Genomic DNA, 19,659 nt, shown 5'->3' on the forward strand with positions numbered 1-19,659 from the left:
AGCAAATGGTGTCCAATCTTTAGAATCTCATCTGATGTTGGACACTGTGTTCTGAGTTTTGCAAGCATGGGCTGGTTGGGAACGGATTGTACCTCGCCCGTTGTGAACAATGGCTGGGACATGCTGTTTGATACGATCCGCCAGTCTTTGGGACATCCAGCCTACATACCTAGCATCACAGAGGCATTGAAATTCATATACCACGTTACCCATTTGCGTGATAGGTAGAACGTCTTTTTTGGCTTGACGGCAGCAGCCTGTTAATGGTGAATACCACTTGTGTTGCTACTGCATAGTAGCAGCGTGAAACAGCCAACTTCACCTGTTGCCCAAATGACTATCGGTTTACATCAGTGTTTGCATGATGCTGCTGCAACTTACTGTTGATACTGTGGCTTAAAAAAATCAAAAGGCACCTGTTTACACACAGTGGAGCATCATCAGTTCAAATAAAATACAGTACAAATAATTCTTCACTGGTAACTTTTGGTATTGAGATTTCTCTGTGCATATTTATGTGGTACTTGTAACGCAGAAACGTGCCATTTGGCCAAATAGGTCCATGCAGGTGTTTATATTAACACACGAGTTTCCTCCCATCCTTCATCTAACCTCATCAACCTATTATTCTATTCCATTCTCTCTCATTTGTCCATATAGCTTCCCCCTATATGCATCTATGCTGATCACCTCAGTAGTCCTTGAAGTGAGTTCCACATCTAACCACTCTCTGGGTAAAGAAGTTTCTTCTGAATTCCATATTGGATTTATGAATGACTTTTCATATTGATAGCTGCTAGTTCTGCTCTCCCTTGCAAGTGGTCTCTCCGTACATCATAACAAACTCTTTCAAATCTTAAAGACTTCTGTCTTTTCTAGCCTGTTAATCTTTCCTGAAAGGTATAACTTCTTAGTTCTGCTGTTGTCGTAGTAAATCTTTTTTGCACCTTCTCCAGTGCCAATATTCCCTTGTATATTCTGGCAACCAGAATCGTATATATTTAACTTTTTAAACACTTTGGTTGCCAGAATATACAAGGGAATATTGTTGAATGTATAGACTGTTTCATAATTAAACTCAACTGTGGGATGCAGTGCCAGCTACAGCATCTTAAAATTACATTTCAAATTGAGATAAAGGTTCAAACACAGTTTGAAAGAAAGTTGTATAGCGTTGAGCTAAATCCAGAAGGAGAAATTAGATTCACAGACTGGATGAGAATTTTGTCTTCCATTGCATCCTGCTTTGTTTGTTTAGTGTTAGCACATTTAAAATCTAGGCACCCAACACTGTGCTTAATTGTGCATCCCAAAATTTTGCTGCAAATATATTGCCTGTGACCTTGTTGCCAGTCTAAATCCACAAGTACGGTGGGAAGCAGTCAGACTGAAGGTTTGCTGAGCTCCCCCATTCATCAGTAAGTGGATTAACTATTAGTATACTTATGGACTGCCAAGAACCTTCTTATGGTTTATGATGTTCATCATTTTAAAAGCTGCTTACTTAGAGACCTTGAATGGATATGCTTTTTACCTATATTTATGGTGTTAGTTGAGATGTTGTGAGAACTGCTGAATCTAAGAAAACATTCATAATTTTTAGAAAGCCAATTTGAAGGTAATATTTTGTTGTGTTTGTTCTGGTCTATTGCAAACCACTTATTAACCTTCATTACAGTGCCGCTGGGACGTGCCCGAGAGTGGCACAGAAATAATGACGGTCTGAACAAGAGTGAACAGTTATGGCTAAAGATTACAAAGGTCTACAAGTTAATTCTTGCCTGAAAATGGTCACATCAGAATCTTGGTGAGGTGTCCGATGTCTTGCCTGCCGTCAAGAGATCCAAGCTGCCTCTTTTTGGGAAAGCTCATCAGATCACAAGCCAGTGAGACAATGGTGAGGCCACCAGCAGGCCTTCCCCAGAATCAAGACCCCAGGGCAGAAGTCTAGCCTGCCGAGAGCTGCCAACCACTCTTGTGCTCTGCAGTGCCAGAGGGGAGGTGATGGTTAATGCAGGAAAAACACCTACTGGAGTCACATGATCACTGGGTGACCCAGGCCAAGAGTAAATAATGAGGGGGTAGGACGTTTCGTTGGGTGGGGGTCGCAGGGATAGGGAGGTTAGCAGTGAAGTCAGGGGATGGCTCTCAGTGGCGCATCCCCAACCCTGAAACCCTTCCTGGTGTCCACTCCCTTGATCGGGCCTTTGATCGAGGGACCCAACATCCGGGTGTGACAAGCTGGCCCCATTGTTTTAGCTGCCGTAGATGTCAGCATGGCATCAGGCCCCGTGTGGTGGTGGGGTGAGACCTTTAAGTGACCATTAATTGGCCACTTGAGGGTCTCAATAGATGGCAGGGTGGGAAGGTCAACTATGGGCCTTCCTGCCCGGATCTCAATCCTGGCGGAGGCAGGCAGGAAGGTGGCCAGTTCCAGTACTCCACCATCCCACTTAATTACATGCTCTTCTTGCCTCCAAACTCACCACCAGTGAGGGCAAAAGATTTTGCCCTTGGAGTGCACACCATTGTCTGTTCGTATGGTTACAGGGATCACGCGAAATAGATTCTGCTCACTTACAATCAGGCATGCAGCCAACATCAGCCCCACTTCTTATCAGCTGCAAACCTGTTTGAGAGGGTGAGAAATTGGTCTTCACTCGAGCCCCAGAAACAGCCAGGTCCTATTAAAGGGGTGATGTGCTAGCTGCAGCCAATGAGGAAGTATTGTTCAGTCTAAAATGGCTGGAAGAGGCATGGAGAGGGCACTAATGTTCTCAAATGCAGCTTTGGAGGCCTTAGTATGGACTGTTGACAAGAGGAGGGCCATCCTGTTCCCTTCCTTCTTTGATCCTAGGAGGAGGACATAGAGGGAACATCACTGCCACCAGTGAGAAGAGATTGCCGAGGAGGTCAATGCCAGGAGCTTTGCTCCCAAGACATGCAGTGCATAAAAAACTCCAATGACTCCACCAGAGTTGTCCAGTAAGAATTTTACTTCTCACATTAATTGTTCTCTCCTTGCGCCTGCAAGTATACAACTCACAATACCCCTCCATTCTCCCTCCAGCCCTTTTCCCTTCCAGCCTTATATAATCACTGCATGACTGAGGTCATGATTTAGTGGGCAGAAATGACTGCTGCACTCTTATATGCTTTGGAGACTTGAACAACATACAGCTGGCATTTCAGAGCACTAGAGAAGTATCACCTGCTGTGCCTTCACACAAGCCTCCAAATTTGGTGGCAAAGGTTGTCCAACAGCAGTGTTCTCTCACAAGCCAATTTGCCCAACATCGAATTGCTGATCACTCAAAACCAGCTTTGCTGGGCAGGGCAGGAAGTTCGTATGCCTGATATTAGACTCCCAAAGCAACTGCTGCACTTGAAACTCAGTCGCGACAGGAGATTCCCAGGAGGACAGTGGAAATACTTTAGGAATGTCCTCAAAGTATCCCTGAAGAGGCCAAACATCTGCTGGTTTGTGACTGACCAAAATGGCGAAGGTTCATCCGGGAAGGCACCAAACACATTGAGAGGCTTTATCAGGAACGTGCAGAGGTGAAGTTGAGGCGTCAGCAGGACGCAGACAGGTGCATAAACCTCCAAACAACCCATCTACCCAATCCTTCAAGAACTTTCTGTCCTGCAGAGTCTGCAGATCATTCAGTGGACTTGTTAGCCTTCTCAGTACTCATCGAGCTGGAGTAGAAGCAAGTCATCCTCAATCCCAAGAGACTGCCTAAGAAGAAGTAGAAGATGCATCACACTTGAGTCCATCTCCTCTGCCCCTATTCTCACCATTATTGCAACCCTAATTTCTGCACCGGTTGCAGCCTATCTGGCAAGATTATGAACTTACAAATTAGGAGGAGTAGGCCATTTAACCCCTCCAGCCAGCTTTGCCATTCAATAAGATCACGGCTGATCAAATTGTGACCTCAACCCCACTTACCCCGATAACCTTTGACTCCCTTTTTAGTCAAACATTTATCTACCTCTGCCTTAAAAGTATTCATTGCTCTATCTCCACAGTTCTCTGTGCAAGGGAACTCCAAAGATTCATGACCCTCTGAGAGAAAAAAAATTATTTTCAGCTCTGTTTTAAATGTGAGACCCCTTATTTTTGAACTAGTTCTGGTTTCTCCCAAAAGGGGAAACATCGTTTCAGCATCACCTTGCCAAGTCCCCTCAGGATCTTAGGTTTTCAATAAGATCACCTCTCTCAATCTTCTAAACTCCAATGGATACAGGCCCAACTTGTCCAACCTTTCCTCATCAGATAACCCCTCCCATCCCAGGTACCGTGAACCTCCTCTAAGCTGCTAATGCATTTAAATCCTTTCTTAAACAAGACCAAAACTGTATACAGTACTCTAGATGTGGTCTCACCAACAGTCTGCACAACTGTAGCAAACCACCCCTATTGTTAGATTCCATTCCCTCTGCAATAAATGACAACGTTCCATTTGCCTTCCTAATTGCTTGCTGTACCTACATATGTCAGGAAGGTATAATAATTTTCATAATGTTATTGGAATTTATTGTAGTGTGTGTGTGTGTGTGTGTGTGTGTGTGTATCTTAATTAGATTAAAGGCAGCTGGTCTGAAGGCTTTGATGTAAACATGGGAAGTTTAGAATGTAAACTGTAAAAGGACATTTGCATTTTTAAATAAACCAGACTAGATTGTTTTCAAAAGAGGGGTGAAATGTGTCACCTAGTCAGGTGGAGTTTAGAAACTGTGTGTATTTTTCCCAAAGGTTACTGGTAAAACTTAGCGCAATGAGAGATTTTTATTATCAGAAATATAAAGTCCAAAGGCTTAGTGATACAATGGGAATTTGCATTCAAAGGGGAAAATATGTATAAAGGAGCGAAGGCCGTGTGTAAGGGTAGGCGTTTTTAAGATCTAACAAGTGTGAAAAGCCATCAGCATCTATGCCTCAAGCTGCTGTTTTCAAATGCCTGAAGTTAAGAAAACTCATTTTGAATTCGACTGGTTCAGGGTATTGTGTCACCTTGCCTGGATCTTTTAATACTGTTGCCTTAACGAAAGTGTAACTGGGAGTCAGATTAAGTAGGGAGCTAGAAAGTTATCATAGTAATTTGTAGATCTATGTATGTGTTTAAAATCATTTCTCATATTAATAAATGTTTAATCTAACTTTGTAAAAACCTGTAAGACTTTTGGTGGTCTTATTACTACTGAATTCAAGGCATGTGTCTCGAAATTTATACAAATTGCAAAACAAGTTGTGGCAGTTGTTTCAAGTATCCCTGTGCCATAACAATACTAACTTTTTTCTCATTCATGTACCAGAGCACCAGATTGTTCTGTACCTTAACAGTTCTGCAATCTCTCTCCATTTAAATAAAATGCTGCTTTTTTATTCTTCCTGCCAAATTGGACAAGTTCACATTTTCCCAAATTGCACTCCATCTGCTAAATTTTTGCCCCGCTCACTTAACCTATCTATGTCCCTTTGCAGACTCTTTATGTACTCTTACTTTCCTACCTATCTTTGTGTCATCAGCAAATTCAGCAACCATACGTTTGGTTATTTCATCCAAGTCCATTGCGGCTTTTTTGCAGAAGACACAATTGCTAACTTTGGAGGACCAAATAAGTCTGATGGACATAGAGCAGGGAATGCGAATTGTATTAGGTACACTGTCAGTGAGTTTGTATGTATTGGGTGAGGATGAAGGAGTCTACTTTCAATATATTGGGACTTCGTTCAGAGCATGGAGGCCATTCTGTCGAACAAGTGGTCTGCTCCATGGTGGCTCACATGCTTGGAGAGAATAAACTATTTAAATAGAGTTATTGCAGGGTCCTTGTCACCTGTTAGCTCTGTGACTTACTGAACATGTTTAACACAGGACAAGACAGGCAGTGACCAATTTCAGAAAAGCATCCTTGCAACAAGCTTAAAATCCTTATTTAAATTTTATAATCGGTTTTTAATGGTAATAGCATGTGCCCAGGATGCCTATGGAGGAATGTAATCCAATATGGCGGGTGGTGCACTTCCAGCTTGGAACGAGCATGTGCGTGCAGTCTGCCATTTTGGAATTCTAGGCCTCCATCTTGTGCCTGTAAATTGGGTGCAGCGCAACATAATTTTCAGGTCCAAGTGTCATAATAACATTTCTATTGCCTTCAATTTGTATAAACTGAGGTATCAAATAGACTGGTATTGAACTGTCACTAGAAAGGAAATTGCTTTGTCAAAAAAATATATATATCGTGGTTTATTCTCTCAAAAGTATACACCGTTTAGAAATGAACAAGAAGCATGGATCTCAGTCAGTTTGTGGTTTGGTGTACAGATTTCCTTCTCCTTTCAGTAAGACTAATTTATTTCTGACAACCCTGTTCTTCAATTTGAATGTGAAATTAGGGTTATCTGAAATAAATTAGCCTTACTGAAAGGAGGAAATCAGAAGCATATCTTTTAATATTTTCTACAGTATAATCACCAAATAAGGTTTTTAATTAGGGGAAAAAATAAGGGACTATGTGTGAATGGTTTTGAGCAGTGTCTTTTTAACATTGTGGCTAATTTTTGGAAAGCAGTTGTGTCTTGAAACATTTGGCCCAATATTTTCCCTATTTTAATGAAATATGTACCCCGCTTTTCTGTTTTCCCATTCTATCCTTCTATCTCCTTTCCTCTCAAACCTATGGGGTGCATTGTAGACCCAGTCATAATATTTGTGTCAATGGCTTTGCCTGGTAAATATATTACCTATTGTTTAACATTGTCTTTCCTGAATTTTCTCTCTATCTGTACATCTCTAAATTTTTAATTGCCATCAATTTTTTGAAAGCACTGCCCATTATATAACTTTCTTATTTGCTTTTGCTTTAATTACTTCTGCAAACTTTGAAATCCTGCTCTTATTACCCTTACCAATGCCATTATAAATAAGGAATTTCCCAAAAAAGTACCTAAATTCATGTAGAATCTTATTACGTCCACAACACACCCCAAAGTGCTTTGCAATTAATGGATAACTTTTTGAATACAATTACTGTCACTGCTCTGCTACCCCAATTATGCTGCTTTTCCCATCATGTTACTGATTATGATAGCTGTTTCCTTCTTTGAGTCAATTTTCTATCCAACATTCTGCTTACTGGCCTAGATTTTGCAGTAGTTTTAATGGTGAAACTCAGCTTTCGCTGCCAATATTTCTCCTGAAATTGATAACAACTTCTGGAGTCCAGACGTGCACAGTTAAATGCGGAAATCCAGAAATTGCCGTCAGCTGTTCTGCACTTCTCCCTAGGGTGCACTGTTGAAGTCTCTGCACTCAGCAATCAATTAGATATCATTTAACTGCGCTTTTGTGCTATTAGTCTCACTGTAAAAAATCCTTAAAAATGTTTTACCTTGTTAATGAGGTGTAACTCCGATTTTAACTGAGTACTAAATTCATAACTGCTGAACGATGTCTCTGATTCTGAAAAACAAATTTTATATATGTTGAATGTCAAATTTCTCCATTCTGATTTTAAAAATATCAAGTGAGTTTGCTCTTACTGAGAATCTTCTCAACCTTCTTAAAACAGGAGTATTTACTATTCATTGCCTTTCTTTAAGTTCAATGGTAACAAGGTATCTTTTATTAAAAAGAATGGCAACGTGTTAGTCCTATTCTGTATGTGTGCATTGTCAGAATTTATATAAACAGTTATTCACCCACTAAAATTACTGTAATTGTTTTGAATTTTTTTTCTGCAGTGTTTTTCAAAACATGCATGGAACATCGAGTATTCGGGTTAGGTTACTCCTTAAGGATTGTGCCTGGTTCTAGTCAATGTGACACAAGTGAAACAAGTAACACTGGAAGCAGTACAAAGATGAGGCTTTCTAAGATGTGGTTGATGGAGGTATCTTAGTCGTGAGGAAAGATTGGAGAAACTTAAGACTGTTCAACCTTGAAAGAGCACATTTAACATGATCTTATTGAGGTGTGAAAGATTTTAAGCTACTTAGTAAAGAATTTGGAAAACTACTTAAATTCAGTAGAACAAAATGGGAGAGAGGCCAAAAACAAAAATTTCTGAAGAAGAGTCAAACAGACTCGAAATGTTAACTCTGTCTTCCTCTCCGCAGATGCTGTCAGACCTGCTGAGTTTTTCCAGCAATTTTTGTTTTTGCTTCAGATTTCCAGCATCCGCTGTATTTTGCTTTTGTACATGGGAGAGAGGCCATTGGTTTAAACTCGAAAGGCAACTTTGGGACTGATGTAAACAGTTTTTTCTTTACACAAAGAACAAACGCACGTGGAATTGGAGTAGTGGAGGTGAAAACTCTACAATCAGTTAAGAACCAATTGAAACAATCAATTGGATGTTGCAATGAAAGGATTTGAGGGTCTTTCTGGATGGATCAGCTAAGATGTTATTTTGTTTAACTGGTTTTTGTCTTCCACAATGAGACATAGGACCAAGGCAAAACAAAACTAAATGTCCTTTTGAGAGACAAGGAGAAAGATTGATGTTTTCAGTGGTTCTGTTGTGGAAACTTGCTTCCTGTCTATTGGTTCCCTAATCTAATGCGAGTGGAGTGGAAAAATCCAGCAAGATGAGAATTGTGATGTTGAGTAAAGCATCAGTAACACCATTTTATTTGACTATCAACTCCACATAAATTTTCTAGTGTGGAGGAAAGCTGTTATTAGTGTCACATTCTGGTGCATTACAATATTTTGACATGGATGAAGTCAATTTTACACTGCTGATGGGGCATAGGTGAAGATGGCTGGATTAAGGACTGATAGAGAAATGCTGAAACTTAAGTCAAAAGAAACTCAAATCATGGTGCAAGATTTTCATTTTCCACAGCAACTATCTTTTGAGTGATAGATTCACTCAAAGAATTTATCACTTTAATAAGAATTTGTGTTTCACAAGAGGCAGTTTTGGAGGATATTGTTCCAACCCATTATGGAACGCACAGTTATTTTCTAGAATGTTTAAAATGTATAATTTATAATGTATGATTTTCTAATAATTTTTGAAGTTTGAAAGAGCATGATTGCACAATACCAATAGAGAGAGCAATGCATTTTTATTTCACCCACACAGTTCAGTTCTCAATTGCAGCTGAGCTAGTAGGAAGCTGCCTAGCAGAGGTCAGCCACCTTCCTGTGGACCACAGCCAACTTAGAGGATGATATTGGTGGCAGACTTCATAAAGGTCACCTGCCATCTCGGCTGCAGATAGTTTTTGGCTTGTTTATAGGAAAAACGAAATTCTGGCTAAAAAATTGAACCACACAATTAAAGGGGCATTAGAAAGAAATTGTAATGGTGACTGTATTTTGGACAAATGAAGCAGGGTCAGGTTGTCAACAGGTTTATATACATATTGGCGCCAATGAGCTATATGTAAAACTACTTAAGTCATCACTTCAGCATTGCCATGAATAAAAACAATTACATAAAGTGCTTTGGCTTAATGTTAAAGAGCTCTCTTCGGCACATTTTGAGTTTGGAAGGAGAAAATTTCATTTCATGAGCTGAAACGTGTGCTGGTGTAAACTTGCATAATTAATGTGGCAAAAATAATTCTAGCCAGACACTTAGGCCAGGATTTTGTGACCTGGGCATGGCGGGTTCCACCGCAGCGGATGCGACAAGCCATTCAAAAGTCCATTCACTTCAGTGGGACTGGAAGATCCCACCAGCAGGAGGGGCCAGAAAATCCTGGCCTTAGATCCTGATCTTTATGGGAAGACTGGGAGGGAGTAGGGGTGCATGTTTGTAGTCTGGAAACACAAAATGCCAGGAATGCAGCGATCCTGCGAATTTAAGCAGAACCTCATTCGCTTTTTTTTTAAATCTGTTTACTGTCTGGCAGTTCATCCGCATTAGAAGGCCAAAGCTGGAGACCATTGGGAATGTTGCTGGCAATCGTAGAACATCCAGGTATGGTGGGGAGGAGGGAGGCAAAGATTGGGCATATGGTAGGGAGATTTGGAGCAAAGAGAGAAAGAGGGATAGATCAGCAGAAAGGAGAGATTACAGGGATTGGGGGAGGGAGAAATTGTAGTCAATGATTTGCTTGATGAGTCTGGGCAGGGGAAGCACATATTTTTCTTGGTCCACAAGTAGTGTTGGAAAAGCTGTTAAATCTGGCAGGTTGCCTTAACTACCAGTTTTTCTGAGCCCTGAGAAACTCCAGCCCACAGCCATTAAACTCAAATAGTTCCCAAAATCTGAGGAACTGAGCCCTATTTAAATATTCTAATCACAGATCCACCTCTCCAAAGCATGTTATAAGGACACCTTCAAACTACTGTGGAAATGGAAGTAGGTACATTCATTGCCATTGGAGTCAAGTTTCACATTTTCACTGATTTTTAAGTTGATTTCAAGATTATTTTAAAAATCATTTGGCAGTTTGAAGTTTACATCTTTGCACAAGAGTACCATAGGGCAACAATGCTTTTACCTTCTCCAATTTTTGTCCCTTATCCCTTTTCTGCAAGTGGTGACTGGACTATGATTGTAAAAACAATGACAGCCTTTTCTCAAATGGCCAACCTGAGCTTTGGTAGTGAGGTTTGGCAAAATATTTGAACGTACAAGACATCACAGCAGAGCCTAATTCTGCCCTCAACTAACTCTCACACAAGTTCACTTGAATAGCAAATGCAACCAGAGACTATGGCGAATTCATAGCCTCCATAACCTGGGACACCGAGGCCAACTTCCGTGCCTGAGTGAAAATATTTATCTCGTAATAGGGTAGGGATTAAACTCTTGGCATATTCTTGGTCTATTGCCTCATAATCATACTACACAAGGCGTGACAGAGAAGCTATTTTGTAGATGAATTGCTTTATGTTAGAATTTCAATTTTGTAGTCTAATTTACAGCTGGTTGTTCTTTACCGTACTCATCATGACATTTGGTACTGTTATATCATTTGCTGTCAAGGTAATTAATTGGCTCAGGAGAAGATGATAAAATAAGGATATTGTGCCGTGTTGCCTGATTACATACCAGGTTTTTTTGCTTCCATTAGTTATTTAATTTTGTGTTTTGTTTAAAGTTGGTTCATATAGATGATAATAGCACAGTTGTATCAAATCAAAACCTTTAGCCTAAAGTGCTGATTTTTTACTACATAATCTAAAGGAGGAGTGGAATCATGGCCCAGTAATTATGCCTGGTCTAAAAGAATTCTGAGAAGAAATGAGACAAATGAACTTACGATGCCTATTGTAGTGACAGAAAGAGCAAGTTCAAAAGAGGTTAGACGACCACAATGCTACAAATTTGCTGACTCAATCACTTTAGCTTAAGCTACAGTACCAATTTGTTCAATTTTCCCAGGGATATTATCTTACTGTTTATTTTCTGACAAAACTATTTAAAAACATTTTATGATCATTGAGAAGCAATTATCAAATGAATTTTAAATGATGAATGCTGTCTATAAATTTCAGAAAACATTGATACAAAAGCAAAATGCAATAGTTGTTGGAAATCTGGAATAGAACCAAAGAATGCTGGAAATACTCAGTGTTAGACAACGTGCAAAGAGAAACACAGTTAACGTTTCAAGTTGCTGACCTTTCTGAAAGATTATTTTAAAAAACCTTGTCCTAGCTGTATAATATCAACGAGCTTTCTTTTCCAGGTGGTATAACTCCTTAGAATTTGTTCCTTGTGCAGTGAGTTTCCAGTCGATGAGACAAATTGCACACAGCTGTGATTTATGAATTAGTTTCATTTGAGATTCAAGGTTACAGAAAAATACCATATAAGATATTACTTATATTCTTCAAGGCAACGGACTGCCTAGTCTAGGCAGTAACATGACTAATGCAGTAATCTAATTTTCTAAAATTTCAGATGGGGGGAGGAGGAGAGAATTTTGACCCCTCCTCCCAGTGATGAATTAGCAAATATAAGAAACCTGACCCCAACCTTCAGCGAATGCAACAATTTTGGGGACATTTAAGGAGCCCAATCTGGAGAGACTGGGTCGTAATTTTAACAATTGAATGAGGCTGCCATTTGAATTTAGCATTATTGGCTATGTTTCCCAGGCCTCAGGAAACCTGGCAGCTAAACCCCTCCCACCACCTGCCTGATTCTCAAGCAAATCTCCTGCTGCGATTGGCCAACACCCACCCCACCAGCCCTGTGATTTTTGCCTGTTCCTCCCTCCTTGTTTGCCAGTTGGACACTTTTGTCCCACCAAAATTAGCTTAAGATATTTCCCAGTTGTCGGCCATCCCACCAACTTTGTAATTTTTTCTGGTACCTTCTTCCTCCCGTTGTCCAGTTGGCCTCTTCCAAAGCATCAAACTAGGAGGCTTCTGGGTTGCCCAGAGTTCTCTCCTACCGCTGGCTTTCCCAATCAGTTTCTCAATTTGGAATAAATATGGAATTAAATTAAACAGGACCTTTGCATTGGTGACATTTCTCAGTTTCCCTCCCACAAACACCGGGTCCCTAACCCCTCCATTTAGCTGTAAATATCGGGGCAATGTTCCAGATTGTGAAAGATCATAGGGACAAAGAGATATTGACTAAAGAAGAAACAACAATGGACTGTAATCCAGTGCCTGGTTCAGATGAATCTTTGGGTAATTTTGCTCTCCCAGCAATATCTTTGTCTCTGTATTTCTGTCCTTGTCTGTATTTATCTGTCATTCTTCCTTTGTATTTATATTACCCCCTTCCTTATGTTTATCTCTTTCTTACGTTTCTTTTCACATTTGGTCGTGTGCAACTTTCATTTATATTCTGGCTTTAGTGATATTTATTATCACTCCAGTGTTTTTTGTTGTTTTTAATGATGTAAGTACAAATGACTTTAAAAATGTACTACCTGCTGACATTTCACTAAACATAATTCTAAAGGTCTCAGTATACGCCTTTATATCTTATTGTATTGATATTCAACAGCAATCAAAGTTTCATGTTCCTATTTTGGAGACTATGGCAGATTGCTCTTGCACCCTGGAAAAATATAAAACACATGATTAGTCTGAATGTTTAATATTCTGGCTAATTATTGGTTGCAAATACAACTTCTTGTACATAGGTACCAATAGGTTATTTGGTTAATGGGCAGAAAAGTTAGCAAATTAGTCAGCGACGGCTGTCCCTCAAATCAAAGATGACATCACCTTGGGTCTTCATGTGACTGAACAGGCCGATTCTCGAACTGCATATCTTTGGGCACCTGGGGCAGGATGTCCCGAGAAATAGTGCGATCCAGAGTGCAGATTTTGCTTCCTTTTCTTTCCTTCTCTGTCTCATCATTAAGGCGTTGGGTCTTGAAGCATGATGGACAAGTTGTTGCCATTCTGAACAATTGGTAGCAAGTTCCTCACAGTCATTAAGACCACTGCTGCCGCAGTTCAAGGAGAGCTTCAGGGTGTCTGTGGTAAATCATTCTATCCTCTACATAAAGAATTTTCTCCTAACCCCTCTCCTCACTCTCGGTGATAATTTTAAATTGATGACCCCTTCGTATGCGACTCAGCAATCAGAAAATAAGTTGTTTCTTAAGCCAGTTTATTAGCACCATTCCCAATTTTTACAACCTCCATTAAGTTTCTTCTTAGCCTTCTCTACTCCAGTGAATATAGTCCCCGTATCTCAAGCTTTACCACATAACTATAGTTTTTCCTCCCTGGAAACTGTAATTTTTGAATTATTATTCTAATTCACAGATGAGCATTGGGTTTGAGGATAGAGCAAAAGCAACCTTCAAAAAGACAATCAGAAGGATTTTCCCCTCAGCGATTTGGGGGCTGAGCCCGCTCGCTGAGGGGAAAATGACGTGGGATGACGTCAGGAGGAACACCCGACGTCATCCCAGTCCATTTAAATCTTCAGGAAGGCGGACGGACAGCGAAATCAGCTGTCCGCCCACCGACCTGTCAATGGCCAATTAAGGCTTTTGACGGACTAATTAACCTTGTTAAAGACCCTGCCGTCCAAGCTTAAGGCTGGCAGGCAGTCCAGGAGCCCCAGTGGGCTCCAGATTATTCATGAAACTTCATCCACTGGTGGGATGAAGTTTCATGTCCATTTTTTAAAAATTTAATAAACTTTGTGTGTTTCTTATTAACATGTCCCATCTTGTGTGACATTGTCACATGAGGGGGACATGTTAATAATTTTAATATTTCTCTATTTTTTGACTTTTCTTACCTGTCAGTAAACTCTCTGAGACAGCACTTTGCCTCAGTGAGCAGTGCACTTTTTTGCGTGCCATGTGTGAAACAGCACACATTGACAGTTGGGGATCCCCCCCCCCCCAAGCACAGGAAGTGGGGAATAGCACTTCCTGCCTGGCAGGCCACTGGGCGGGCCTTAACTGGCCCGCCCACTCAAAGTGGCGGCGGACCCCATTTCAGCAGCAGGGGTCGGCTGCCTGCCCGCCGCCGAGCCAGTGGGGCCTGCTCGCCCATCAAGGGCTAAATTCTGCCCAATGTTAGTAACACTGTAGTAAGGTTATCCACAGGACAAAATGTTGCTCAGGGCAGTTGTTACAGTAGTAATGACATTTTATTGTGCGATAAATAGTCTTGTCATAGTACAACCTACGTGTTATCGCAGCTTGCAATGAAGAATGTAAAAACTGAATTGAAATCCATTTGACTTAATTTTTAAATTTGGGTCAGCTACAATATCCTGCTTTTTTTTTGTTTTATCCCATTTTATAACTTCACTATTTTTGTAATTCCCATTTTTCATACCAATCCCTATTATCTGATCAGTTTAAATCCAGAAAATACCTGCTTTTAGATGGTTGGGCATTCTGTTATTGAATCAGCTGTTAGGTGTTTACCTAAAGCCTCTGACAGCCCAACTGAGATTAAGAAATCACAGCTAGGAAATTCTTTGGCATGAACTTCCTACGGGTTGGGAGGCAGTATCACGATCATAAAACATAAAAATATACAGAATAAGAGCAGATATAGGCCATACAGCTACTCAAGCCTGCTTGTCATTGAATAATGTTATATCTGATCTTTCCTGATTGTTCACCATAACCCTTGATTTCCCCCAGTTTAAAAATCTGTCTCAGCTTTGAATGTATTCAATGACTCTGCCCCAGAGCTTTCTGGAGTAAAGACTTCCAAAGATTAATGACCCTCTAAGAGGAGAAATTCCTCCTCCTCATCTCCATCTTAAGGGTAACCTCTTATTCTGAAACTGTGTCCCCTGAGAACATCCTCTCAGCATCTACCCTGTCAAGCCCCTGTTTCAATAACATCACCTCTCATTCTTCTGGACTCCAATGAGGGTAGACCCAAATACACCAAAACAAAGCTGCCAGTATCATAAACCACCTGTCTTCCTTGACGTAAGTATTGAAGTTTCTTTTATCTGGGTTTCAACGTATGAAATGAATCTGGAAAATGGCTCCAGTTTGCCAATAGTGGGGCTACTTTTGGCAAACTGGTGTCGCTATATGGATGTTCTTTACTCGGAAAGGAATAGACTTAAACTGTGGACAAAAATAGAGCTAAAAAATGGTATTAAAAGTAAAAATGATCCCTTACTGAAGAACTGAACATTTTTGGCATCTAATCTGCCCCAAGCACTCCTGGATTAGTTACAGTACTTGACAGATATAGAATAAAGTTCCTTCTGGTCAACTCAACAAGGCACTTAAACCCCCAATATCAGAAGAAAATCTGCAATAGGAGAATGTTTTCACTTGCCAGAATTGCCAGGATTATTAAGTAAGATTGCCTCTCTGGCTGAACCGTAGATAAATTTGTAGCTTTTTTGCCTTCCACCCCATCATTAGGAGCTAGCTGAAGAGTAATCAAGCTCACTTAACATGAGACGGTTGTTATGGGCAGAGTGATTAGGCTGTCTCCCCATTCAACCAGGTTAAATCAAAGCCAGCTTCAAGTGATAAAAGATCGCTATCCAAATGAATATGTTCCCCAGTTCTTGGACTAAATAATTATTTATTTACAAATTCGAGCCTGCTTTAATGATTCGCTTCAAATTTGACTAAAGTTTATGTAGAGCTTCCTAATGGGTGCTTAATGGGTTTCCCTTTTCATATTTACTAGGTTTGAAGATACTTCGCTGCTGTAACCACTGTGACATTGTTGGAACTATCAAAGGAGAAAAGAAATTTAAAGGTGCGCACTGGCACTGCTACCGCTGTCGAAACGGTTTCAATAGGCGTGATGAAGCTGTCAAGCATTACAAGACTCATTTCCGCAATCCTCATACCACTTTCCAAATTCAAATTACACAGGTGAGTTCAGTATGATCACATTACTCAATGAGCCAGTGACAACTTGGTGACAATTTCTTTTTGATACCAACACAGACACCTAAGTGCATTTCAAATAGATGTCAACCTTGGCTCACTGGCTCCACTCTCTTGCTTCTGAGTCACAAAGTCATTGGTTCAAGACTCACTGCACAGACTTGAATGCACAATTTAGGCTGACGTTACAATGCAATATTGAAGCACGTTACACTATTGGGAGAGGTGTTGTCCAGGTGAAAATTTAAACTGAGTCCCCATATGCCCTTTTGGCTGCACATAAAAGGCACAATTCAAAGAAGAATAGGTGAGCTGTCTTGTTGTTCTGACCGACATTTATTCCTCAAATAACATTGGCAAAAACAGATAATCTGGTCATACAACTCATAGCTGCCATGTTTCCCTAGTGCATTTCAAAAGTATTTATTGGTTGTCAAGTGCTTTCAACTGTCTCAAGGACATGAAAGGCACAAGTGAAAGTCCTTTCTTTTCTTTCTGTAATTGAGATTATTGATTATATATGCCCCAGAAATCCACAGTTATGGAATTGTGACAATTAGTGCCATCCATCACTGACTTTACTGGAGTTTGCAGAGTCAACAGGAGGGTAGCAAATATAGGTGATCTGGCAGGTATCCTGGCCACCACGGGCACATTGTCAGTGCCTGCCATGCAACTCTTGCCCAGAGCACCAGCAAAGCTCTAGTTCCCTCCTGAGCCAGAGAAGCAATTGGCAGGGTCCCATTATAACCAACAATGGAATCCCTCAATGAAATTCACTGACAATAGGGTCAAAGAGGCCCTGGAAATTTAAGCAAAAATACTGCTCACCTCCCCTGTCCTTGCCTTCCCACTGCTCTCCCCAGGACCAAACTGCAGTTGCTGCTGGAATCCCAGTTAGCTGCCGTGTTCATGGCTGAAAACTGGCGAACTGCCTCAGGACTGTTCACAGTTTGCCACTTGCAATCAAATGAGGCCTGGATCTCCAAAATTACAACTGCCTGTTCATAGCTGGATGAAGTAGGTGGCTGACTCCATTCATGAGTCAACAAGTTGAAAGCTCCTACCCTACGATGTTTATTTGAATCTACTGGCCCTTTTATTTTGTAAGACTTGAATCTGCAGGTGAGGAGCAATCTTCAGCCATTTCAGGGGTTTTGGTTGAACTTATCTGCTGTTATGTGAAATCCTTGTTATATAATCAGGATGAAATCACTCCCAAACCTGCAGACAGAATCATATCAATCTTCTATATGTTGAATTAAAGATACAAAGATTAATTTCAGTTTATGCAATAGTTTCACAGTATCCCCACTTCTAATATTTTGCCATTTTTGAGATAAGTTGTACATTTTTAGACAATTTTACAATAAATATTAAGGGAAAATTACATATTTTAATTCTCAGTATATCTAGCAGTCAAAAACCTATAACAGGAAACTTTTCCTCAAAAGTTGAGTCTAATAATTCATCCATTCGTACATTTAATTTCATCCTTACAATTGAGCTTAATTGTTTAGCTTTCATGAACGCAGCATACATTTCTGTAATTCTCCTCACATGCACATGGATATGTGTTCTGAATACATACAGATTGATGGAGGCAGAGCAGGAAGGAGAAGGGTGGAACAAAGGTTGGGACAGAGTGAAAGCATAGGTGTAAATAACTGATTTTAGGAGGCTTTTGAAGGCAGAGAGGGAAGTGTCAAGGTGAAGAGGCTGATGGCAGAAGTTCGAGAGGGTGGGACAAAGTCACTGAAGGATTGATATTAAGAAATTTGTTGAGCTTAACCATTCTGTTGTATGTTTAGCTGCGCTAATGAAAATTTTGAATTGTTTTGAACTGCTGCTATAATATAGTCAACACATTTTGACAAACAACTAAGAAGTGGATGCTATAGAATGCAGCTAGCTTACTTGCTAGTAACATTGCTATTTCAATTTTCCATTTTAGAATAAATTGACTTTCAATTGACTTTTGACTTTTTTTCAATTGATAGTTCTAAAACAAAATTCGCTTTTTCGTTAATTGCATTTAAACGGATTTTCACATTGTTGCAGCAGTTTATGATTAATAATTGGAAGTTTGTTTGTCATTTATTCTGTAGTACATTTACATGTTCACTTTTTGACTCTTTAAACCTTCAAATAAATGAAATGTTACATGATAATTATCTAGGTTAATTCAGCAAAACACAAAGCTATAACTGCAGTTTAATTATTTGCACATTAATTTGCTTTTTGTTAAATGACTTTTAATAGCTGCATGGTATTGAATGAATGTTGCATTATCCCCCTTGTCTCCTCCACTTTTAGTGACAAATACTAAGCTTAGTACAACATGGTTTTAGTGTGGTTTTATAATCAATACTGTCGATGACTTTAGATGAGTAATCCTGATGCCAAAGGTACAATCTCATTATGAAGGAGGCATGGAATTGGAATAAGGACCAGTAGTACCTATGGTAAAGAAAAAAAACCAAAAATGCATTTTCATCATGAGTCTGAGTGCTGCTTTTATTCATAAAGTACCTTTAGACTGTGTTAAGTCCAGTGTACTTTAATTGTAAACCCCATGCAACCCAAAAATGCTATGGATGAGTAAATGTGATACTGTAAGGATGCAGCAACTTGAAATCCGTGTTTCAAAGCTGGAGCTGCGCCTGGAGTCACTGTGAAGCATCCGCAAGGATGAGATCTTCGTGGTTAGCACATACAGCGAGGTGGTCACACTGTAGGTAAAGAATATACAGGCAGAATCACAGAATCACACAGTGTAGAAGAGGCCTTTCGGCCCATCGAATCTGCACCGACACGTGAGAAACACCTGGCCTACCTAACTAACCCCATTTACCAGCACTTGGCCCATAGCCTTGACTGTTATGACATGCCAAGTGCTCATCCAGGTACTTTTTAATGGATGTGAGGCAACCCGCCCCCACCACCCTCCCAGGCAGTGTATTCCAGACCGTCACCACCCTCTGGGTAAAAAAAGTTTTTCCTCACATCCCCCCTAAACCTCCTGCCCCTCACCTTGAACTTATGTCCCCTTGTGACTGACCCTTCAACTAAGGGGAACAGCTGCTACCACCCTGTCCATGCCCCTCATAATCTTGTACACCTCTTATTTAGGTCATGAGTCTCAGAGTGCTGAGGGAATGGGTGACTGCCAGACAGAGTAAAAGTACCAGCCAGGTACTGCAGGAATCCCATGGGTCTCTCTCCCTCTCCAACAGATTTTTCATTTTGGATACAGCTGAGGGAGATGATTTCTCAGGGGAATGCAGTAAGAGCCAAGTTCATGGCACAACGAGTAGCTCAACTGCACAGAGGGGGGAAGAAAAGAGTGAGAGAGCAATAGTATTAAGGGA

General features: G+C 40.4%; 1 protein-coding gene across 4 annotated transcripts in view; it reads left to right on the plus strand.

Moving 5' to 3' along the window:
• Positions 1–19,659, plus strand: part of zgc:193801 (uncharacterized protein LOC564476 homolog) — a 69,091-nt gene that overhangs the window by 18,252 nt on the left and 31,180 nt on the right. For all 4 annotated transcript variants that reach the window (XM_041203366.1, XM_041203364.1, XM_041203367.1 and 1 more), the window contains exon 3: positions 16,083–16,273. In XM_041203366.1, coding sequence (XP_041059300.1) covers positions 16,083–16,273 — 191 coding nt within the window. The remainder of the gene's footprint in view (positions 1–16,082; positions 16,274–19,659) is intronic.

The sequence above is a fragment of the Carcharodon carcharias genome, chromosome 13 (genome assembly GCF_017639515.1).
Source record: "Carcharodon carcharias isolate sCarCar2 chromosome 13, sCarCar2.pri, whole genome shotgun sequence".
NCBI lineage: Eukaryota > Metazoa > Chordata > Chondrichthyes > Lamniformes > Lamnidae > Carcharodon > Carcharodon carcharias.